The 25079-nt window shown below is 41.6% G+C and overlaps 1 protein-coding gene across 3 annotated transcripts in view; it reads left to right on the top strand.

Moving 5' to 3' along the window:
- The window catches only part of MYO1B (myosin IB), a 198864-nt gene that overhangs the window by 9122 nt on the left and 164663 nt on the right, over positions 1 to 25079 (top strand). For all 3 annotated transcript variants that reach the window (XM_075000691.1, XM_075000690.1, XM_075000689.1), the window contains exon 2: positions 18740 to 18880. In XM_075000691.1, coding sequence (XP_074856792.1) covers positions 18746 to 18880 — 135 coding nt within the window. In that variant the 5' untranslated portion in view covers positions 18740 to 18745. The remainder of the gene's footprint in view (positions 1 to 18739; positions 18881 to 25079) is intronic.

Below are 25079 nucleotides of genomic sequence, written 5' to 3'. Positions count from 1 at the left end.
AGGAAAATATGGACTAGACTTATGACACCACTTCTAGGGTCTGTGGCCATGATGCCCTCCCAAAAGGGGCATGTATTATGTAGTATGATATAAGAAAATGATAGTGGCAACTTGTAACTCCACATTTCTCTTTCTGAAGTTTTCCTTAATTGTATAGATTCTAAACCTGGTTAACTAATTAAACAAGCCATGAGATAAACTGCACTTCTTTTTCTAACAACATCCAACATAGCAAACACCATGAGAATTTACTTTCCAAATCACGCTTATATTAAAAGGCACTAAGACAGTCTTGATGCATTGTGAAGTGAATGATTTAAATTACTAACCAGGTGATCCACTCAGCCATATTGACATCTTCATCCACATCATATTCTCCCACTGAAAATGTTTCATTCTTGCAACTAGTCCCTGCTTCATCTTCTTACACTGCTTACACTTGACATGTTTGCCTTTTTTATTCAGAGTATGAATTTCTTCAAGATATTCCCTGAAAGGGTCTCCCAAAACCATGATAATTTTTCTGTGTCAAAAGCGAGAGAATGTAGGAAGCTATGTGTGCACTGAATGTCATCCCTTTCCAGGACACTCCACTGTTCCTTTCTTATGTTGCTTCCATCCTTTCCTATATCTTGTCTCTCTATTTCAGATAGGTGTTAGTTAAGACACTCTGTCCAGTTTGCCCACGCTCCACCACCACATAAGCAAACAACAAAAACAATCCCATCCAGCTTGTGGCTTTCTTTTCACATGTTACTTCTTCTGTTGCTCAGCAAACTAAATTAAGAACCCAGAACTTTCGAGAAGCAAGACTCAGTAGTTAGGCTGAATAGACTAGTGCCATTAATTAATTTTTATTGGACTGTAAGTGTATTTGTAACATGTTTGCGATAACATGTAATTTACCATTTTAAAACAAAAAATTTAGTATTTAAATAAAAATCTGTGAGCACCATTCCTTCTGCTTGAGAGATCGGGCCGGGTGCTTATGGTTAGCAGAAGTCTGCTGATACCAAAATTGGCACATCTAAGTCTAGCATCCTGCTAGGAATCCCAACTACTCTTTCCCTGCAGTGGAGGTGTGTGGTGAGTCTGCCTCTAAACAATGGAGGGAGGACATAAGAGGGTGAAGATAAAGGTGTCTCTTTGTAAATTATGGTCTGGCTAGTAGGATTAACCATGGAGCTGCTGAGTGTCTGGTAGAATTTTGTGGTGGGGGGAGGAGGGAGAGAGAGAGAGAGAATGGGGCAATTGAAAAGTTGCAACAGAAAAAAAGTATGATATTTTTGGGTGGGATTTTTTGGAGGAGAACTGGCTCAGGAAAGGGACAAAGTAAGAGCACGGAGTGGGAGAGAATGAGAAGAGGACATACACATTGCAAACAATGCTAGAACATCTGGATCATGATTTAGAGAGGAGTAGCTCAAAGGCAGGGAAGATGAGAAGATGCTAGAGGATACTGATGTTTTTACAAGATCAGCTGAATAGAAAGTTGTTTGGTAGTTAATCACAGTGTGGATAATAACACTCTTCAGGTATTGCTGGTGCTTCCCGCTCTATTGCTTTGTCTTACCTGGAGTTCTTCTGCTTCAAATAGTGCATGAGGAAGTTAGAGGAATGTCTTTACTTTCCAATCCCAGTGCTTGGGGGAGGTGGCAGCCTGGCCTGAAGGTGATGGGAGTCTGAACAGGAACTGCAGAGCCAGCTGTGAAGCAGCAGGGCAGAGCATTTCAGGAAAGCTCCCAGATCCTCAAGGGTGGGCAGAGACCTCTGTCTGTCTGCTTCATGTGCTGAGTAAGGAAGAAGCCCCTCCACATGTGGAACAGCTCTGATTAGTTGCCTCATCACAGGAAGCAGTGAAGTGGAAAGACAGCTAATTGGAGGTGTTTTCTCACTCATCCACAAAAGGGTGCTGGCCTGGACTGTAAGTTTTCCAGCATGGGGAGGATGCAGCTAATTGCTCTGGCATTAATTCTATGGTCGGTGAATGCATGGCGTCGTCTTGAGATCTGCCTTCTCTCTGTCTGGTTACAAACTCTTATTTGTAGTGATGACAAGGACTCTGAAGGTTTTCCTGGTGTCCAAAAAGATGCAAAATGTTTTTATTGTTCTTTTAAGAATTGGGGGATATGAGAAATCTCTGAGATTACCCGACATTTCTCACAGCACAAGAATTTAATGCCTGTGGATTTCTAGCGTTCATGGTAACTGCTAATACAATTCGAGGTAAAAGGATGCCTGTAGATGTGTTCAGTATGAATTTCTAGTGATTTTTTGTTTGTTTCTGCTGAAACAAAACTTAGAGCTGCTCAATAACTCTGTAGTTGTGGGTTTGTGTGCTGTGAGTGACTCTTTCTGCCCCCTCCCATTCTGAGGGACGTGTCTCCTGCGGCTATTTTAGGGAGGTAGCCTACATTACAATTGTGAAATTCACATTTTAAAACTAACTTCATCTCCTTTGTTTCTTTGTAGGCTTTGGTAGTAATGTGATGCGTAACCATGTGTGCTTTTTGACTCCAGTGATCTTTGAGTTTGAATTGCCAGTTTTAGTGCTCTTTCCATTGTCTGAGGCCATCTGTCGATATGGCAATTAGGCTGATGGAAAACTTGATTTGTTGTATAATTTCTGGTGTGGTGATGAAAGTAGATGCTTGAGAGGGAGAATCCAGACTAAATTGTAAATATTATTAAAACACAAACTTCTGTATTGTGTTTTAAAAACAAACAAAAATGCAGTTTTGCTTAATCTTTCTCTTTCTTAAAGGGACACTTCACTTTGTTAGGTAAAATTCAAAGCTAATCAGTTGGCAGAAATCTTTCCCTATGTCGCAGCATCCTTAAACTCCAACCCTCTTCCTGCTCCATTTTCTGTTACCGAAGTGTTGGCTACGTTAGAGACGCAGCTCTTCTGCTAACGTGATGTCCACGCTGGCACTTAGGTTGGTACAACTTATGTCATTCCAGACGCTTTTTCACACCGTTATGCAACATAAATTATACTGACGTAAGTAATAGTGTAGTTGTAGCCAAAGCTTGCCAACCTCCAGGGAAAAGAAATCAGTGTGCAGCACAAACAGTCATGGAAAATTATGGCAGGGAAACAGATCTATTAATGTCTGAATTGTAGGTGACTTCAGGGACATTATCTACTAGATGGTGTGCTCATAACAAAGAACTATTCAACAGTTGGCTTTTTCATTAAGGGACCAATTTTGTCCAGGTGTCAAAATAAAGTCAGAATTTTTTTGTTGTAGATATTTGAGGTTTTTGTTTGATAGTAATATCCTGGGTTTGTACTCAGCGCCTGACTTGCCCAGGCCATATTGAGGAAAGCATTTTCTTCTCCTCTCTGAGGCACATTTTGTTTCTTGTAACAGATGTTGCCCATGGGAAAGAGCTGAACATAATTCCAGGCTCTTGAGGGATGGGGGGAGGAAGGACCAATCCTTTTAGTGGCAGATTCCCCATTTGGCTCTCCATGGAGCTACTGAAGTCAGTGAACTGTTGTGAAGCAGTGCATTAGCCTCTTGCATCCTGTTCTGTAGTTCATCTGGCACACTTGCCCCTACAAAGATGGATGACAATGCAAGCGTGAATGAGAGCTGAAGGGCTGGGATGCCAAGGAGTGGGACGGGCATCTTGGACTGGGTGAATATGAGGTTGTCTGTAAATGGTCTTGGCTGGGGGAGGGGCTGCATCACGATATTGGTGGCTTGCAGGTGACTTGTCTCCTTTTATGTTTTACGTATTGAACATGGAAATGAAGGCTTCGAAGAGCTGCTGTCAGAAGGGGCTTATGTCTGCATAGTTTCCTGCGGTTACTTTGGACAGTTACTTCTTGCACAACCATGTGGGTGTATGGAAGTTAGGGACATGGTGCATTCAATCCCTCTTATGGCTGGGAGGGAGAGAAATCAGACCTCATGTGATTTCGCTAGGATGGATAAAAAATTATTGAAAATTTACAAAAAAAAAAAAGTCCAATCAATAAAATACTAAATTTCTCATTTAAATATAAGTTACGATTACATCTCATCACAAACATGCTCTACATACACTTATAGTCCAATAAAAATAGTTATTGGTTCTAGTCTGTCCAGCCTAACTACTAGCTCTTGCTTCTTGATAGTTCTGGGCTTTCAATTTCTGTTTGTCGGCAGACTAAAAAGTAACATGTGCAAAGAAAGACAGGAGCTGGATGGGCTGGGTTTGTGTTACGTCACAATTTTATGATCAGAAGCCATGAGAGTTTTTCTGTGGCAAGAGAGACTCCATCAGAGAGTATTTTGAAGAAATTCATTCCTGGGTTAAAAAGGAAAATGTGGTCAGTGTAAGCAGCATAAGAAGATGGTTTAGGGCTTAGCTGCAAGAATGAAACATCATAAGGAAAACTGCCTATTTTGAAAGGGTGATGTGGATGAAGATGTGGATATGTCTGGTGGATCGTCTGGTTAGTAATGTAATTAATTCACTTTGCAGTGCATCATTCTTCAAGACTTTCTATGCCTTTTAGCATCTGTGATTTGACAAATACATTCTCAAGCTGTTTGTTGTGTTGGATGTTGCTAGAAAAAAAAGTTTGATTTAAGGTAATCCTTATGGCTTGCTCAATTAGCTAACTAGATTTAGACTCTATTAAAGTATACAGTGCAGAAAGCAGCAGTAAGAGAAATCTAGAGTTGCCAGTGAGTGTCGTCTTATTTTATGCTACAGAATACGTTCCCCTTATTTAGGAATATTGTTGCCACAGAACCTAAAGATGATGCCATCATTCTATAACCTATTTTCCTTCATCATTGTTCACCTTTTCTCAGGGACCCCCGTTTTATACTTGTTTTCTCAAAAAAAACAAAAAAACAAAAACGTGACAGTGAGTTCAATGGGGCTTACTCCAAAATTAAGTGCACTCTAAGCACAGTCTTAGCTTTGTTTGGTAACATGTTTAAATTAAGGTGTTTTTTTAAATCAGTCCACCCCGGAGCTCACCATTCAAGGATTGGTAGTCAGTGGAGAGTGGATCCTGCTCAGAGGGCAACTGAACTTTTTCTATGAGATTTGGATTTTCAGAGGGATCAGTAATTTGATTAGCTTGGTGGCCATGGGGAGAAGAACCTGATTTGGTGGTGCACTGAAGGCTTTTTTCAGCGTTGAGGTTCATGTGTATTACTCTTCCATCCTATTCCCAGATGGATCAAATGTTTGGAGGATTGTTAAAGCTATGGCCTATAATTTTTTTTTTTGACATCCTCATGTACATTCTCCAGATTCTTTTACTATTGTAATCAATTTAGCACTAAACAAAAGAGTAAATATTTCAAAACAGCAGAGCTGATTTGACTATCACACCTCTTAGTAGAAGGACATACATTGAGCCACATGTTACTGTTGATTTATGGCAACAGAAACTTATAATTCCAGCTGGCCCATATTTGTGCAGAAGTGTATTGCAGGTATACTGGATGGATAAAGTAACAGAGAGTAAGCTGTGCTAGTCTATACACTATCAAAACAAAAAGCAGTCAAGTAGCACTTTAAAGACTAGAGTGGATATGGTCTGAAGAAGTGGGTCTGTCCCACGAAAGCTCACCTAATAAACTATTTTGCTAGTCTTTTTAAAGTGCTACTTGACTGCTTTTTGTTTTGGATGGATAAAGGAATGATTTGCATGCTGTATGTGTGCAAAGGGAAGTAAAAGTGTTAATTGTTGTTCTAGGAGTGCAAATAAGGCATATAGCATATCTTTTTTGGAGTTTAGGGCACAGTATAAATGTAGCCTTGGGGATTCTGCCATCACAAATTAGAGTGGAAGTTACCAATCCAGTGTTGTTTTAAAGCTGTAAGTAAAAAAGTCACAGTAATGCGAATCATCTCAAAGATGCTAAGATTTTAATCATCATTTAATGTCAATGTGGGTATACATTTTTAGTAAAATAATCAATCTGCTTCCCTGTGTAGCCTAGTGATTCTGTTACCATTTTTTTAAAAACTACTTAAGAGGATGATTCAGTTTCTTACCAACTGGGACAGTAATATTACTCCTGATAATTGCAGACCTGCGGTCAGTAATATATATTCTAATTGGCCTCTTTATGTATGACACACCACAAGCACATGCAAGCCTGCAAATTCATTAATCAGTGTCATATTTTAGGGTTACAGAGGTTGGTTTTTCAGTTAAATGGTGGTTGTGAATCTAATGGTTTATAGAGTAATTTAAACTGCTATAGCATCACTTTATCTCAGGCCCACTGACTAGGGAGGTGGGTGGCAACTGCCCTGGGGCTCAGCAATTCAAAAAAGGAAAAAGAAAAACAAAGAAAAAGCCCAAGATTTGTGGCTGCCGCTGCTGCTACTATGGTAGTAACCAGAGCACTAGGCTCTTTAAATTGCCCCGGAGCCCTGCGCAGTGAGCTCAGGGTAGTGCAGAAGGGCTAGTGTGGAGTGCAGCACATTTAGGTGGTGTTGAGTGCTGGCTGCCTCAGCCCTGCCCCTTCCAGGATCACGGAGCCCCACCCTGGCCCAGGGACTTAGTGAGTCTGTTGGTTCCTCTGGTGATTCTCAAAGAATTATACAGGATGAATCTTTCTAAAGTGGCTCAGTCTTGTCTGGCAACGTCCGTAATCTGGCATGATTTTAGTTAGCTTGATGTCCACTGATCATGGGTTTGGCCAAGTTTCCTGTGGTCCCAGAAAGTTTGTTTACAGCCGCTAGTCCTGGCTCTCGATGTTCAGTGCTTTTATTTAGCTGTAATTTACCCCTAATGTCTTTTAAGAGCCCAGGAAGCAGTGGAAGTTTGGGTAATGCTGCTAGACAATATTGACCTCCTGTGGTGCAGCAAATTCTCTCCTCCTGCACCATTCGGGTCCTGAAGGTGCTGGATTAGACCAGTTCAACATGTAGTAGAAATAGACACTGCTGATTGCGTGACAATATTCATTTTAATCCCGTTTTCCTTTGCTAGGAATGTTCTGAAACTTGAAATACAGAAGCTCTGTTATTAATAGAAAGTATATTTTTTCATTCAGAAAAATATTTGCAATTCTGAATAGCTCTGTGGTTAAAATGGGTTAAAAGTTGAAGTTTGACATAGAAATAACTTGCTCTGAGAAGAAAATTAGTTTTGATTAGACCAAGTTACAAGTCTCTGAAAAATGCATACTGGCCATACATTTTATGTTGTTTCATTATTGTTGTAAAGGGGTTTTCAAATGGTAGGCTGTATTTTACGCGGGGTAAGTTGGTAATTTACACAGTACAGCTGTTTCTCAGCTTCCATTTACTTTCCCAAATCTGTAGGGGCTACTTTGAATTGGCCTTCTGTGTTTTGTTGTCAGATGTGTGCAGCAGCCAAGTTCTGGTGTACCTTGAGAACTCTGAAGCCTTGAGATGACCTATAGTTTACAGCCCCTCTTTTGTCCACCTTAAGTACACAGATTAGTGATTTTAAGGAGTTTATCCAAATACTTCAAATTATGGAATTTACCTGCTCCGTTGTCAAGTGTATGGCAAGTGACTAGGTCTTGGATATCTTGAAAAAATCATGTTTTGTGTCTTTGTTTAAAAACTAACCCTATTTACTGTCTCTTTTGTAATGGAATTTCTTATGGCAACTGAACACTCATGTTGTGACATTGTACTCTCAGTAGGTGGGAACTGGGAGATGGTTTCCCAGTGCAACTGTTCCCAGTCTCCTTATGTCTGTGCATTAAAATGAAGTAAGGAATTAAAACATACTTCCTCAATATAACATTATACATCTACTGCTTGTAATCCCTTTGTAGAACCTCACAGTACCAGCCAACAGCTGGCATTGCCATTCTGTCATGGCAGTGTTGTTGGATGAGTGGGATGAGTGTTTTGTCTTCATGCTGGCAGCAATATTGCTAAGCAGAAATTGTTGTTGTTTCATATCCTTTTACTAAAAGCATTCCCTCACTCTTAATATAAATAAACATACCTCGCTATCTCTTGTTTAGGTTTCATGATCTACTGAACCCATTTGTGGTGAACTAGTTGAGGAATCTGTGAAATATGCTAAATATTTGACACTTAATGAAAACTAACAAGCTACTGAGCAAAGCTTTAGTGGTGTCTTCAATTCCAGATAAGATGTAACAAGTGGCAAATATCGACTGGTTCAGAGTGCAACTGCACTAAACTATTGCCTGGTGGGTGAAGAGGGTGTTCCTGAAATGGCCAGCTGATGGCCAAAGCTTTAAGGCAGTGCACAGAATCAAAGGAAGTGTTTTCACTTGAGAGCATTTTTAGGTGTGTTGCCTGTACACATGAACAGTCTATTTGTGCCTGTCTGTCTGTCTCTGGTCTACAACATACTTGCCAGAGGGTTTTGAACCTACTTGCCTCATACCTAGCAGGAAGTCATTAGTCCGGAAAGTCATCTTGCTGCTTGTCAGTTGTCATCCCCCCTCTGCCCCCACCCTTTTCACTTTTTCTTCAGTCCATTTGTTGCCCCACCTCAGCATCTTTGAACAGTCTTGGGAGGAGCAGGAGGCAGGCTGTAGGCTGGGGTGGGCAATAATTTTTGCAGAGGGACCACTCCATGAATTTTAGTACTGGTCGCATGCCAGTTTGGCTCCCTAGAAGAGCTGGGGCCTACAGAGAGAGAGAGTGTGAAAGAGAGAGACTGTGTGTGTGTGTGTGTGTGTGTGTGTGTGTGTGTGTGTGAGAGAGAGAGAGAGAGAATGTTGTGATACTGAGTGTGTGCTGCAATGTGTGACGGTGACTGTGTGTGGCTCAGATAGGGTATGTGTGAAAGTGTCACAATGTGCTGGCTGCTGCTGAGTGAGTTTCTGAGAGAGGCCAGCATCTGTCTCTTCAAGGGAAGTCTGTCCTGTGCTGTTGTCTCCCTCCTCTGCACTGCCACAGGGAGTCACTTACTAGCCACGCTTTAGACTGGAGCATCTCCGCTCTGTCTCTCCCTCTCCCGGATGTCTGCTCTGCAGAGATGAGGTACAAGGGTAGGGGAACATCCTGACTTCAGCACTACCCTCTCGTCTTCCTGCTCTCTCCACAGCTAGCAGGGGAATTCTAGGAGCAGCTCTGCTGCAGATGAAACAAGGTCGAGGGAGGTGCAGCTGAACAGGTGCTGCTGGCTGTTAAATGTGCATTCTGCTGATCAGCTGGGCAGGCTGAAGAGAAATGGTCGGAGGGCCTGATTCGGCCCCCAGGGCTGATTTTCCTCACCTCTGCTATCCGCTGTCTTCCTGGCTCGGACCTCCAGATGGGGGAGATGCTGCATCCACTGGGCTTTGCTCTGTCCCAAAGACTGAAGAGCTGGCAGGTTGGCAGCCCTCGGTAATGTTTTCCTGGGTCAGAATCGGGAGTTGGTTTACACGCTGATGGGTGAGCAGAGCACCACAGTCCAGCACAGCACTATCTCCAAATCTGAAGCAGCAGGTCTGCCCCATGAAAGCTCATCACCTAATACATTATTTTGTTAGTCTTTAAAGTGCTACATGACTACTTTTTGTACCGTTTTTATCAGTTAGTGAGTATGCCCTGGGCAGGAAATACTCTCTGGTGTCCCTGTACAGGCCCAACAGGGGATGTTTCCCTGGCCTCATGCTTTGTTTCCTGTATATATGTTCTCTGTGCATCAGTCTGAGGGCACTAGCATGTGTTGTTTGAATAAAGAAACCACCTGCTCTTGTCAGATGAAGCACAAAATTATGCTGTCAAAAAGACCAAGAAGTCCTGTGGCACCTTATAGACTTAACAGATATTTTGGAGCATTAGCTTTTGTGGGCAAAGACCCGCTTCATCAGATGCATGAGTGCCGGGGGGGGTGCGGGGATGTTTCCAGAGGGGTATTTAAAGAGTGGGGTCCCAGTAAAAGAGAGGGCCAGAGCTGACAAGGTCTATTCAGCAAGGAGGAAATGGCCCATTATTAGTGGTATATATCAAAAGAGGGGAAAACGAGTCAGATCAGACAGGGGGATGTGGGCCCATTGTCAGACACTAATGGGTATTAACACCCAGTGCAGAGAAGCTGCTTTTTGTAAGGGGCAAGCCACTCCTTTAGCAGTAAACATTCTCAGTTCTTCTGTGTCCATTTGGCAGCATTCTCCCTTTCTATGTCTAATCATTTTCACTTTCTGTATGTGGTCAGAAAGTTGACTTCTGCACATCTATTATGCATTGAAATAGAAACAAGTCATGTATATGATTGCAAAATCACAGAAGCTGGTGGACTGAGGGTCAGGTGTGGTAGCAGAAGTTTATTATTGGTATCTCTGATAGCTTGTTTTTAATTTCACAAATGTTTTCTCTACTAAGTGGATGGAAGTGATGGCAAGGGCTACTTTTTAGCTACCCTGAAATTGCAGTTGTACACGAGGCCAGTGCTTCATGCACTGTCAGGAGAGCTTTGAGTATGGGGCACATGCACACACAAATACACGTTCTCTTTCTCTACAGCAGCAGTGGAGGAAATAAAAAATAATTGACCTACACTTTCAGCAATAGCTGCTGTGCAAGATGTAGGATCCTACCAAATTTGCAGCCATGGAAGTCTGTCATGGATCATGAAATCTAATCTCTCTGGTGAAACCTGGTGCTCTAGCCCTATGCAGGGCTCCAGCTGCTACTCTGCAGGAGGTGAAAGCAGGAGACTTCCTCTTCCCCTGACAGGACTGCTCTTGGGGTGGGTCAGACACACCTCCTGGATATCTCCCAGCTGCAGGAAGCTCTGTGGCCACAGGGAGACTGTGTACAGCTGTTACAACAACTTCGCATTCCCTCTTCTTCCCCTAGCAGTTGGGCGACCATGGCTCCAGCTGTTGGGTGGGAGAGGGCTGGGTAAACCGGACATATGGTACCTGCTCTCATACCCTGCAACCTTTTACTTCTGCACTGCTGTTGATGGTGGCAGCACTGGCCACTAACCTTCCTCTCTGGCTGCCCTCTGAAGAAAAAATGGCCCTCCCAACAGCAGGTCACAAATTAGGGTAGCTATCCCATGATACCCCTGCAATAGGCTTGTGACCCTGATTGCCTTTTCGGTGGGGACTCCCTGGGTAACTTGTTGAAATTTAGGATGTAAACACCTAAAAACAGGAAATTGCTTAAATTAAACACCCTTACCCCGGCCTGAAATTGATCTAAACAGGCAATGAATTTGGTAGGGCCCAAGCAATAAGTGTGCTATGTTAACCAGTTGTTACCAGCTTCCTGTAGTAGTGCAATACTTGATTATATCATGTTTTGGGGTGTATACATGGCACAGGAAAGCTCTGGTGGTTCCATTATGTGTAGGAATCCTTAATGCAAAAGGTATTGTACTTCCCCTTTGAAGAGGGGGGAGTGATTTTTTAACAGCACCCGTTTTGCTTGGCTTTTGACTCTCTCGTTGTATGGGCTTCTTTTTACACTATTACTTGGTGCTCATTAAAGCATTTGGGTCTGCTGCGGTTTGCTTCAGCTGATTCTTAAAAATGCTTGTGAAACTGTCTACATTAATTATCATTTTGACAATTTACTTACATGTAAATGAACTGTAAGATGATGTGAAGCGTGTCCACTCTTAAATTTTATTCTTGAAGTCTGAATGCGCAATATTGTCTTGATTATAAAATAGTCTTTGCTTTGTTAAGGAATTTCTATTCATTGCTTATTGGTGGTTGTCTAAGTATGCAAAATTATGGTAATCTCTCAGAATTTTTATGAACACTCACCTTGTCGGTAGATGACTGTTGGCCTCACCTATTTACAGTACTTCCAAAACTAGGACAAAGTATTGGCAGGGTGGGGGGGTTGAAATACCACCTTACTCAACATTGAAAAATATGTTTCAAAATATTAAATAAAACTATTTAATGTCAATTGCCTGGCTGAGGAGCCCAGTAACTCATCAAAAACTAGGAGGCAGGATTTGATCATATGTGTAAGTTTCATGCTGCTCCTCTGTTCTCTGCCAGTTCTGTTGTGAGCTGGCTGGAAGTGAAGGTTTGCTATACAGAAGTGATGTGCCCAAGTCTTGAATACTGTGTACAGATGTGAGCACCTCTCAAAAAAGATGTATTGGACTTGCAAATGGTATGGAAAAGGGCAACAAAAATGATTAGGAGTATGGAGCAGCTTCCATACGAGGAGTGATTAGAACTTGGAAAAAGGTGATAAAAGACAACGGATGCTGTGATGGAGGTATCTAAAATCATCACTAGTGTGGAGAAAGTAAATAAAGAAATGTTGTTTATTCCTTTTCATAATACAGGACCCTAGGGCTCACCAAATGAAATTAATTAAATATATTAATAAATACATGGCTGGAGAATGCCAGAGAGTAATCAGGAAGGCAAAAGCACAATTGGAGTTGCCGCTAGCAGGGAATGTGGAGGGCAGCAAGAAGGGTTTCTATAGGCATGTTAACAATAAGAGGGTTATCAGGGAGAGTGTGTGGCTGCTACTGGATGAGGAAGGTAACCTGGTGCGAGATGATGTGGGAAAGGCTGCGGTACTCAATGCTTTTTATTTTTTCCTCAGTCTTCACAGACAAGGTCAGCTCCCAGACTACGGCACTAGGGAATGTAATATGGGAAGGAGATGGGCAGCCTTCTGTGGGTGAAGAGCAAGTTAGGAGCTATTTAGAAAAGCTAGATGCACACAAATCCGTGGGTCTGGATTTAATGCATCCAAGGGTATCGAGGGAATTGGCAGATGTCATTGCAGAACCTTTGGCTGTTATCCTTGAATACTCGTGGAGATTGGGAGAGATCCTGGATGATTGGAAAAAGGCAAATGTAGTTCCCATCTTTAAAAAAGGGACAATCGAGAGAACTATAGGCTGGTCAGCCTTACCTCAGTCCCCCAAAAAATCATTGAGGGGATCTTCAAGGAGTCCATTTTGAGGCACTTGGAGGAAGGAAAGTGATCAAGAGTAGTCAACAAGATGGATTCACCAAGGTCAAGTCATGCCTGACCAATCTGATTAGCTTCTATGATGAGGTAACTGGCTCTGTGGACATGGGGAAGTCAATGGATGTGATCTACCTTGACGTCAGCAAAGCTTTTGATACAGTCTCCAACAACTCTTGCCCATAAGTTAAGGAAGTTTGGATTGGATACATGGACTATAAGGTGGATAGAAAGCTGGCTATATGGTCAGGCCCACTGGGTAGTGATCAATGGGTCTATATCTAGTTGGTGGTCAGTTTCAAGTGGAGTGCCCCAAGGATTTGTTGTGGGGCTGGTATGTTCTACATCTTTATTAATAACCTGGATGTGGGGGTGGATTTTTATCCTCCGCAAATTTGCGGATGACCCTAAGCTAGTGGGAGAGGTAGATATGTTGGAGATGTGTAGGAACAGGGTCTACAGTGACCTAGATAATTTGGAGGATTGGGCCAAAAGTAATCTGATGAGGCTCAACAAGGAAAAGTAGAGAGTCCTGCACTTGGGACAGAAGGATTCCAAGCACTGTTACAGGCTGGGGACCGACTGGCGAAGTAGCAGTGCAGTAGAAAAGGACCTGGGGATTACAGTGGATGAGAGGCTGCATGTGAGTCATCAGCGTGGCTTTGTAGCCGAGAAGCATATTGGTGCACTAGGAGAAGCATTGCCAGCAGATGGAGAGTTGTTATTCCCCTCTACTTGGCACTGGTGAGGTCTCATCTTGAGTACTGCATCCAGTTCTAGGCCCCCCCAGCATCGGAAGGACGTGGATGCATTCGAGCAGGGTCAGTGGAGGGTAATGAAAATGATTAGTGGTCTGGAGCACATGACTTTTGAGGAGAGACTGAGGGATATGGGGTTATTTAGTTTGCCGAAGAGAAGAGTGAGGGATGATTTGATAGCAGCCTTCAACTTCCTGAAAGGGGGCTCTAAAGAAGATGGAGAGAGGCTTTTCTCAGTAGTGACAGATGGTAGAACAAGGAGCAATGGTCTAAAGTTACAGAGGGAGAGGAGTACGTTGGATATTAGGAAAAACTATTTCACTGGGAGGGTGGTGAAGCACTGCAGTGCTTTACCTAGGAAAGTGGTGGAATCTCTATCCCTAGAGTTTAAGTTCCGGCTTGACAAAGTTCCCGCTGGGATGATTTAGTTGGGGTTGATCCTGCTTTAGGCAGGGGGCTGGACTAGATGACCTCCTCAGGTCCCTTTCAGCCCTGGGATTCTATGATGATTGCAGGTTCAAAACTAACAAAAGGAAGTATTCCTTCATGCAATGCACAGTCAACTTTTACTAGAAGATGTTGTGAAGGCCAAGAGTATAACAGGAATCAAAGAACTAAATACATTCTTGGAGGATAGGTCCATCAATAGCTATTAAAGAGAGGCTAGGGACACTATCCCTGCCCATCCTGGTTATCAGAAGCTAGGAATAGCTTACAGGGCATGGGTCGCTTGATGATTGCTTGGTCTGTTCATTCTCTCCATGGTGCGTGGCATGGGCCACTATTAGAAGATGGTTGGTCTAACCCAGTGAGGCCATTATGTTTACATGAAAATGTGTGGTAATACTCAAATTAGGGTTCAGGGAAAAAGTATGTCTGTGTTGATCACTTAAAATTTATTGCCATGGAGGAGAAGGGTGATCTAGTGAGTGGTGCATGAGAGAAGAAATAGTTGCGTAAAGTAGTAGAAAGTAAGCTGAACATAGAGGAAGAATCATCAGATGGGGCAGCAGAAGCCAAGCAAAGCTTTGTGGCTTCTGACCTGTACTGGGAGGGAACAAGAGAAAATCGTTGTCAGCAGTTTCCCGGCTGGACATGAATAAACAATGGAATTCCAGAAACTGAGTAGATACAAGCAGTGGGTTAAAACACCTCGCATAGCACAATAGCACATGGACACAAAACACGGCACTAGTTCACCTCAAAGGAGCAGTGGAAACGAGTGCAAGTGTGTATTGCAAGCCCAAGTTTCCCTGGGGTTGTTGCAGTATGTTTTTATGTAATGTAGACAAGGTCCTGGACAATTCAGTGTGCTTTTTGGTAATGTGAATTTCATTGAAATGGATGCGAGTAAAGTGGGGAAAAAGTCCAGGAGGAAAAGTGAGAAAGGATGCTGCTGCTGACCATTGAAGAGGAAGAGAACAGGGATGATGTTGTGGGATGCAGATGAGGCAAATTAATAGGGGAGGGAACTAGCAAGTGGGTGTGGGAGAATTCAGAAAATGTTTGGAGGAAACAAATCTGATTAGCAGAGTGCAAGTGTGTGGTTTTTTTTCCCCCGAGTCAACTTCTTGTTGTACTAAAATTTAATAATTTGCTATTATAAACTTCACAAAACTGTTTTTAATATGGGGTCTCCAACTAACTTGATACAGCTGTAAATGGGAGCATATTAGGTAAATCTGGGGGTGGCCATTTAAACTTACAGGTTTTCTTAAGTGTTTCTATGGTCTTGATATTAGAGTTTCCATACCTCTTTAAATCTTTCTCAGATCAGTACTATGTACACAAAAAAATAACCAAAGCAAAAGTCATTGTTGTATTTATATAACAAGCAAAACATAATGCCTCTCACATTTATCCACTTTGCCAGCTGGCCAGTGCTGGCTAGCGGCAGGGAGGTTCTGCTTTTAAGCTTGGCAATATTAGCCTTAATTGATCCATTCCCTTATTTCTTAGTCATTGAAGGGCAAGGACTATCAATATATTGGCTAACTGTGAGAACGCAATAGCTCAATTGCAGATTGATTGATGGGAGCTAATTGGGTCTCAAGCCAGGCAATTTTTGGATTTGAGTTCCCACGTTTATAGAGCTAGCTATGAACGGATGACACTTATTCCTTTAGCAGTGCAGTATAGGACTGTTCCAGGGTAAAGATCGCAGATAGGACCAGAGAGTGGTGGCTTAAAACATTTGGATTGTAGAATGTTTTTGGATCATACCAGTTTCAGTGTAAGCCAAACTTTTGGCCTTCAAAAATACCCATTAAATCCAACTTCAGTAGTTTAGAAAAGTTTTGTTGACTTGTGCTTGTAGCCAGTTTTTTTTATCCAGGTCAGTAATATGTTCCTGTTCTGTAGCTGATAGAAATGACCAGTGGTAGATATTTTGGTGCTTCATTTCTTAAAAAATGTCTTAGGAATTCACAAACTTTATTCATTTCTTTCTCACATACTGTCAATACTTATCTATGTAAGTCATACACAGTTCTAGCTTTGAATATTGGGAATGGTGACTTGGCATATCCATTTTGTAAGTGCCCTTTAGTTGAGCCATATGTGAATAGCTTAATGGCTTGGGTATTCCTGCTCTCAAAATTCCATAGCAATGATGGATTTAGCATGGTAGGTGGTTTGTAATTTCAGAGTGGTAAATGAGAGCTGCTGGCTGGACTTAAATTTTTAGGTTACAGTTGACCATATTAGGTTTTAGTGCTAGCTGAACTTTTTTTGGTATGGGCCCAATATTTAATCAATGCCATATTCCAGGAGGACTTTTTGACAGCTCATGCAAAACAGTTGCAGAGTAAAATCCCATGGAAAGTAAATATACAATTTAAAGTCAGGCTACTGGTTTCTAAAACAAGTAGTTTGATGGGGATGAATGGAAAAGAAGTACAAATACAGTCATACCTAAGGCATGACTCTTTTGGCTGGAAGGGGAGTGGTGGTGGGGGCTTTTTAACTGAGTCTGGAGCTGAGGGTTTTTTCAGGACTGAACCAAGGTTTTGATGAAACTACTTCTTCCAGTATGCAACCAAGTGCTCTTGTGTTTGTATAGCAACACTGACGTGTCTTCCACAGTCCAACATGATTGAGACAGCTTTCACATATCTGTGTTACTTTGTAAGATTCCTAGGTTTGGTTGAGGTTGGGAATCTTGTGACTATTATTTTGTTCATCTACAACTCCACAGGAAGGTTTTGTGCTTGAACGTCAAACAACATCAAACATGCCTTGAGACTTGGTTGATGATTTGAGGGATATTTGAACCACAGCTCAAAAATCAGAGCGCATAATAATCTCATGGTCCTATTCGGAAATAGGAGGTAGAAGGACTGAGCAGTTTCAGATTAGTTTTATGGGAAGTCATGCAAATGTGACAGTAGTAACATACAGTTTGCTTAACACTGATCACATAAATTAATAATTCCCTAGAGTAGGGGTCGGCAACCAAAAGAGCAAGAAGAACCATTTTTCTGCCAATTCAGTAAAAAACTCAATAATTCAAGAGCTGTAATCCATGTGCATATGAGGCAGTCATTAATAGATAATGTCAGACCATGCTTTTTGTAACCCCTATTTTAAGAATAGTGATGATTTGTAATGTGATACTATTTATTGCAGGCCGTTCACAAACATTTTGTGTCCTCTATTTCATCACACTTTACATGTGTTTCTACCACTGTCTTCCTGGCTTTCACTCCCAAACCTTCTCTCTACTGGAGGATGTTAGGGGGAGTTGTCCAACATTTCGAGATCACATACTGTTTGCTGTTTAATTGCTCATTGTTGAGCTTTTAGACATTCACTGTTTATCAAAAAAATCACAGCTCAATTACTTATTACTAAGAGGTCACTGCTCATTAACATAGCTAGTCTACAGTTACAGATTTCCAAGGCTGTGCAGAAATCTCAAATTGTTTGGGATGTACGAGGCTGTTCACCTGTCTGCAATTCATCATTTACAATGCAGTCTGTGATCAATTTACTCTTGTTGTAAAAACTTACATGTGAGGATGAAGTCCTTAGCTTGTTCATGGTCCTCAATTTAGTCCCTAAAATCTGTGAGCCAGAGTCAGCTGGTTTGGGCCAGCCCTGGGTTTTTCTTTGCTGTATAGACATGCCATAGACTGGGTGCTATAATCTTCTATTTGTTCAGCAAATGGAGTTGGAAGTAAATTGGTGTGTGTGTGTGTGTGTGTGTGTGTGGTCCAACCCTTAAATAACGTCTGATAAAGACTGCTAAAGGTATAAATAAAGGTGATAGCGCAGTAGGCAGTCCAGGCTATAATCCACTCCCATCCAAAAATGGAAAATGTGACATATAGTCAGAATAGCTTCTTCATCTGATTTAAAGACAGAGAAGTAGATTTACATTTAAAAATCTAAAAGATTGTTTGGAGAAGATGGGAAAAATTGAATCAGAATTTAAAGTCCAGACAGTGAGCACTTTAAAAAGCAGTGACTTGTAAATTTCTGAGCGGTTTAAAAGTCAGTAGAAAGTTGGGTTTGCATACACTTGAACATAATTTTACTGTAATCAGGAAGTCTGGATGTTGATTAGATATTGCATCATGGATTGCGTGCATAAATTGGAATTCATTTCTTGATTTTTTCGGTTTTAGAAATAATTGGCTTCTAAGAGGGAACTCTTTATTAAGTCCTTGGAAAATCTGCTTGCATAGGGACTTCACGATTGGGACTTAAATTTGAAATATATCCATATGAATTAAATGCAAATAAAAATTACTTTGTGTCTGGCTCATTTCCCATGAAAACAAATCAAGGAATCATGGGGTCTGCCATGCTGGAATCTTTAGTCACCTTAAACTGCCTCTGGATATCTGATGTGGCAAATATGGGTTGTGTTTTAGAACTTTGTGGGTTATATTTTAGGTGCCTTTGTTTTATATACACATTGCTTTGCTTTCACATTATTGTTGTGAATTCTGACCTTTCTAGATGGTAAAAAATAACTTTGAAAAATGTTTAATAGAAATGACACTATGTGTGATCAGCCAGCCTCCTGGATGGCTCTTACAAATGTGAATAAATGGAACCCTTTCAAATTAAGCATGCTTAGGTTGCTTTTTCTCTCCCAACAGAAGAAAATGGCCAAAATGGAGGTGAAGACCTCACTTCTAGACAACATGATTGGAGTGGGAGATATGGTCCTTTTAGAGCCTCTCAATGAAGATTCATTCATTAACAATCTCAAAAAGCGCTTTGACCACAGTGAAATATATGTAAGTAGTCCTTTTTTCTTTTAAGAAAGTATTGTATAGGGAGTGCAGGTCAACTATACAACATGGCCTTGTCTGTGCTAGCACAAATCTTTGAAATGGCTGTGCAAATTTCAAAGATTACTAATGAAGCACTGAAATGAATATTCGGTGCCTCATTAGCATGCCGCCAGCCGCGGCACTTCAAAATTGCTGCTTTTTGCTGCCACGTGGCTCATCCAGGTGGGAGTCCTTCTCGAAAGGATCCCCAGAACTTCAAAATCCACTTATTCCTATTGCCGTGGGTGGTGGGGGGAAGGGGCAGAGGTGCAGAAAGCAAGGTGCATACCAGTTCCTCCTCTTTTCTTTTACAATAGAAGTACTGATTATTACATTAGCTAGAGGTACTTATCACCTCTTTATTTTTCCTTTCTATTTTATTTATTTATTTTTTCACTGTGACTGAGGCTCTGCTGTATTCAGTCATTTGCATGTGATCTTCCTCAGATGTGTTTCAAAATCCTTTGTATAACCCACCCACCTATGTGTGGTTCATTGTCCCATGTAGTGCCACCTAGACCACTTCCCAGAGAAAGAATGAGCATCCTCTGGAGCCTAAGCTGAGTGGCAGCTGGATTTTTAACTCAAACTGTAGAGCTGCCTGCACTAAGATCCAGAGGTCCGAGGTTCAAGTCTGCCAGTGGGCAGTTACTTTTCCACAGGTTCACATGGTGTACTCAAGACAGGACACCGTGGGAATCAGCGGTGTAAATAGTTAGATCTTTTGCTGTATGAGGAAGATATGTTTTCAAGTAAATCTGCTTCTATGAAAATAAGCAGCAAATTGGCACCTTTTTTTCATGATCTATGGGATGAGTATCGTTGATATGGTGGAATAAATAGTACAAATTTAGAGTGTGAATGGAACTTTTCCACAAGGATTAGCTGAAACATGAGAAGTTGTCACTTACAAAGTGTGTGCGGTTCTGTTTGCAGCTGGAAATGTGGTTTGCAAACTTAGGTGTGTGTGAGAATAATCACAATTTTCATGTGTATTTATTTCTGAAAGGTGATAAATTGGAAAGCAGAAATGTGTTCTAATTGTTATATCAGGGATTGAAAATAGACTGCTGTCCTGACCCCAGTTCTTCAACTGGATTTTTGAGTGACCTCATTAGGGACAAATTTACTTTTATGTACTTCTATAAAAAGTAGATCGTGTACCTGTGTCACTGTAGTAATGTGGTTCAAGAGCTCTCCTAGGTCCTGAGAGGAAGACACAGCTTGGAAAACATACTTAAAGATGACAGAAGCTATGAGTCCAAGCGTAGCCCTGCTTTCCAAGCCAGAGCCCTTATAGCCACAAGGACTAAAATACAGGTTGAAACTCTTTAATCCAGAATGCTCCTGTCCGGCAACATTTGTAATCTGGCATGATTTTAGTTAGGTGGATGACACTTATCATGGGTGTAGCCAAATTTCCTGTGGTTCCATAAAGTTTTTTTCCAGTCACTAATCCTGGCTCTCAGTATTCTGTGCTGTTATTTAGCTGTAATTTACCCCTAAATATCCTCCAAGGGTCCAGTTAGCGGTGGAAGTTTTGGTAATGCTGCCAGACAATATTGACTTTGCGTGGTCTGGCAAATTCCTCTTGTCCAGCATCGGACATGTTCTGAGAGAGCCCACTTAGTGAGCTGTGTGCCCTATTGAATTGTGGTTTATCATCAATCTGCTTTCATCTTAATTGTTCAAAATGTTACTTGTGCTATGCTTCCTGATGGTATGTAGGCATTTAGTCCCTTCATCATTTAATTCCACTTTTGGCTGTCGATCATAGTCTGTCTGCATTGTTCCTGCATTTATTTTCTCTCTTTCCACTCTGTTTGTTTGTCTCTTCATTTCCTAACAAATTTTTAGGTCAGGAGCTTTTGTGGGTAAGATGCCCATCTTTAGAGATTATCAAGAGATTTAGCTTTTCAAAATTCTAATTCTGTTGGCTAAGGTGTTAGAGTATTACTGCAGCATAATTGTTTGTGCTCATTTTGACAAATAAAGGTAAGTGTCATTTTCTTCAGTAATATAGGAACATTTGCTTTTGAGGTGGAAAATCCTGAAATTTAAATGCATTGTGTTTGAAGAGTTGCTGACAAGTTGAAAGACCTCTAAAACAGGTAGTTGAACTCCTGTTTTGGAGGCTGGGTAAGAAGGTTTAGTGATATTTCAGTCAGCTTTGCCTACCACTTTAGTAAACTTTTTTTTTTTTTTTAAAGACCAAACAATAATCTACCCACTAACGGTGGAACCTTTTAAGATGAAAGCAGAGTATTTACTGTATTCAGATATTTAATTCAGAGCCAATAAAGGCAATAGCTGTTTCAAGGAAGTGCTAAGCAGGGTATTGCTGAGTAGACGTTATCTGATTTGCAGTTTTTTTTAATAATGCAATTCAAGGAATGGTATTTCAGTTCCAGCTCAATTGTGTTCTTAGTGCTATTTAAATTTCACCCCCACAATTTTGTTTTCTGCAGCTTTCTAAACTGTCAAGTAGATGGAGGTTTTTTTTTCAGCATTTCCTGTTCATTTTTTAAAAAGCAAAAAACTCTACTTCACCTTTCCCCTCCCATCACAAAACTTAATCCTGGGAAATGCATTTTTCACTTTTTTTGTTTTGTTTTAAACTTAAGCTTAGACACAAGGAATCCCCTTTTACATCTGGAACTAATGAATGTTTTAACATATAGGACCTCATGTTTTGCATGCTGTCATGGGGAGTAAATGGAGATTACTGAAAGAGACAAACAAGCCCTGCAAACTTCAGTTCGTGCCTGTTGAATAAACCTGGCCCTGCAGGGTGCATTCATGGAGCAATATAAATGGACTTGTTCTTTCTTGATTCATTTGTAGATTCAATTTCCTTCCTCATTTCACCATTCAACTGTACCGGTTAAAAAAAATTGCCAAAACAGCACGGGAGATTCAGTTATCTTTTGTGCCTACAGCCATTTTTTGACATTGATGAAATCTTAGTTTTTAAACAGTTTCTGGTAAATTAACATACATAGTTGATGTCTGAGCTATGTGGTTGTTACAGTTGTACAATCATGTTAAAAATCTTTTTTATAATCCTCAAAGGGATTGACCTGGGAGGAGTAGACTGTCTAACATGGATTATTTAGATATTTATTTTTTTAAAGTTAGTTTTGCAGTGTGCAAAGCTCGCTGCATAACCATGTAAGATGGTCTTTCTAGGTAATTGCATAATTGAAAGCATGATGCCAATGAATCTGTCACCAAAGGAGAAAGTAAATTGGACTTTTTACAAGCTCCTTTCTTTGGAGGAAGGAGAACTACATACTCTTCTCCCCTTCAAAGCCTTTTCTCCATCAGATGTTTGGCTGGTGGGTGTGCATTGTTGCAGATCAAATGGCTATCTTCTCTCTGCATGTTGAACCTCTCTAATCCAGAACTCTCTCATTTGGCAAACTCAATTTGGCATGATTTTTGTTAGCTGGGTGTGGGTGTGGCCAAGTTTCCTGTGGGCCCATAAAGTTTGTTTACAGCCACCAGTCCTGGCTCCCAGTTTCTGTGCTGTTATTTAGCTGTAATTTACCCTTAAATGTATTCTAAGAGTCCAGTGAGCAGTGGAAGTTTTGGTAACGTGCTAGACAACATTGACCTCCTGAGATTCAGCAAATTCTCTCATCCAGCATCAGTCAGGTCCCAAGGGTGCCGAGTGAGAGAGGTTCAACCTGGATTGCAAATGGAACCTGCCAAGAGCTCAAGATCTGCAGGACATTGTGTATACAATACTATCTGTAGGTGTTCCGTGGCTTCCGATAAGATGGCCCTAATGTGGTCACCTGTCTCTCTGGGCAGTCAGGATTTGGCTCTGAGTGCACATCGAATGGCTACTTCCAAAGTGGGAAGTGTAATGCAGAGAGGCTTGTTACAAAAATTCAAGACTTAAGATGGGAGGAATTGACTGCACCTCACAGCCACCTGGCCTCACCTGTTCCTAGCAGCTGCCCAGAACCAGGGCAGGCAGGGAGCTTGCCTAAGTCCCCCTGTGCTGCCTGAGGAAAGAACTACCCCCTCAGAGCCCCCCTGCTCAAGCCCTGAGCCTCCTCCTGTACTCTAAACGCTTCATTCCTAGCCCCACCCCAGAGCCTGCACCCCCAGTTAGGCCGAACCCCAACCCTCTTCCCTAGGCCAGAGTTTCCTCCCATACCTGAACCCCTCAATTCTTGCACCACAACCCTCTTCCTAGTGACGACAAGGGAGAGTGGGGAGAGTGAGCAACAGAGGGAGGGGGTAATGGAATGAGTGGGGGATGGGACCTCAGTCTGGGTAGGGTGGGGGCAAGACAAGGGTATCTGGTTTGGAGTCATTAGAAAGTTGGCAACCCTTTTCTTCAAGCTTAAAAATTCAAATTTGTGTTTTGGTATCAAAGTTCTTGGAGGGGAAAATATACAGTGTTTCAAACCCGGCATGTTCTTGGTCTCACTGGAGGAAAGAAGAATGCTCATAATAGACAACTGGCTACTGAATTGGTTACATGTTGTACATGTTCATACTCTTTTGACAGAAAGTTTAATGGAGTCGGGTGTTGGGTTGCATTCCAGAGTGCAAAACTGGAGACTGTTTCTATAAAAATAAGCATAAAGGCCAGTTTAGTTGGAGTTAGGCCAAATGTTCTAATAATTACCGCAGGATTTTGCAGTAATCTTGTGTTGAGTGGTTTCGGGAGCTTGCTGGCTGATGTGCATGTGTTCATTGGGAAAAAAAAGAAACTGAGTATGTGTCTGGAAGTGGCTGATGTGAGGTATAAGTCTACAGTTCTTTTCTCACTCAAAAAGCTCTCATTGTTAGTAAATATTTTAACAACTTTTTTAAAGCAAATTTTGCAACCAGTAAGTTGTGTTTTTTTTTTTTTTTTTTTTTTTTTAAAAAACATCTCTTTTTATTCATGCTTTTGCAAATGTTTATCTGAGCAGAATTCTCCTTTTCAGAGATGTTTACAGAAAGTGAACCCAAACTTGTTTAATCAACCAAATGACCGTCCTGGTGCAACTAACTTTTTTGTTTTAAGAGGCAGAAATGCAAAGTTTTGGCTAGTGGAACAGCAAACAAATACTATAATTTGTAATTTGGTTGGTTAATCAGTAGCTTCAATATCTGATCACTAATGCTGAATACTTGGAGATTCCAGTGAACAGTTTGAGAGCAACTGAGGCTACGTCTACATTAGAGGATAAAGTCAATTTTAAGGCACTTAGCTCGATTTTACAATGTGATGGTCTTCACTGTAATTACCACTAGGTCAATTTTAAGGGGCACTAAGGTCAGCTTTCCTCTGCCAACCCTTTGAGGTAGCAAGTTCAAATTTAAAAGGGCAAATTAATGCTTGTGTGGAAACATCATTACTTTAAATTGATTTTTATTGGCCTCCGAGGTGGCCCACAGGTGTCTGTTCCAGGTGCTTTCACCTTGGCTGCTCTCCAGGTGCGCAGGATATAGGTAATAGGAAGACTGGGAACTTGAATTAATTTGCTTTCTGACCAGCATGGCTAGTGCACCTCAGGAGCAATCCATCACATGTAGCCATTGCATCAAGCCATCTAACCATCGTGACTACTTAGGGTTGCAAAAGGGATCCTGGATTTCATTACTGTGTGGGAATCTCATTCGTCTCCAAGGAAACGGTGATGAGCAGACTGCGAGTAAACAAGTGAACTGTGGACACTTATGAGAAGAGTTTGCAGGGCATGAACATGAATGGGTATGGTTGGGATGCTCATCGATGCTGGGTCAAAGTAAAGGAGCTCAGGCAGAAATATCACAAAGTGAGAGAAGCCAACAGGCAATCTGGGTCATCTCCCAAAATGTGCCGCTACCGTGACCAGCTGGACGCCATTCTTGGGGGAGACCGACCATGGTCCCCAAAGCTAATGAGCGCTTCAGGGGACCATTTCGGGACTCTGGTGGGAGCAGAGAGGGGGAGCAGGAGGCCGATGAAGAGAAGGAAGCTGATGTTCAACAGGTGCCCAAGGAAGCTGATCATGCCAGCCCAGAGCTCTTTAGACTCGATGTTGAGCCAGTCCTCTCCTCGTTGACTCCTGAACCCCCAGATATTATTCTGCAACATGACTACCTACCCAATTATTCCCTATGTTATAGCTGTGCGTTTGACCTTCTCCTTCCGAAGTATAGTACTCTGCACTTG

This window comes from Carettochelys insculpta, chromosome 8 (assembly GCF_033958435.1).
Source record: "Carettochelys insculpta isolate YL-2023 chromosome 8, ASM3395843v1, whole genome shotgun sequence".
NCBI classification, from domain to species: Eukaryota; Metazoa; Chordata; order Testudines; family Carettochelyidae; genus Carettochelys; species Carettochelys insculpta.
This window is presented reverse-complemented; position numbering and strand designations above follow the sequence as displayed.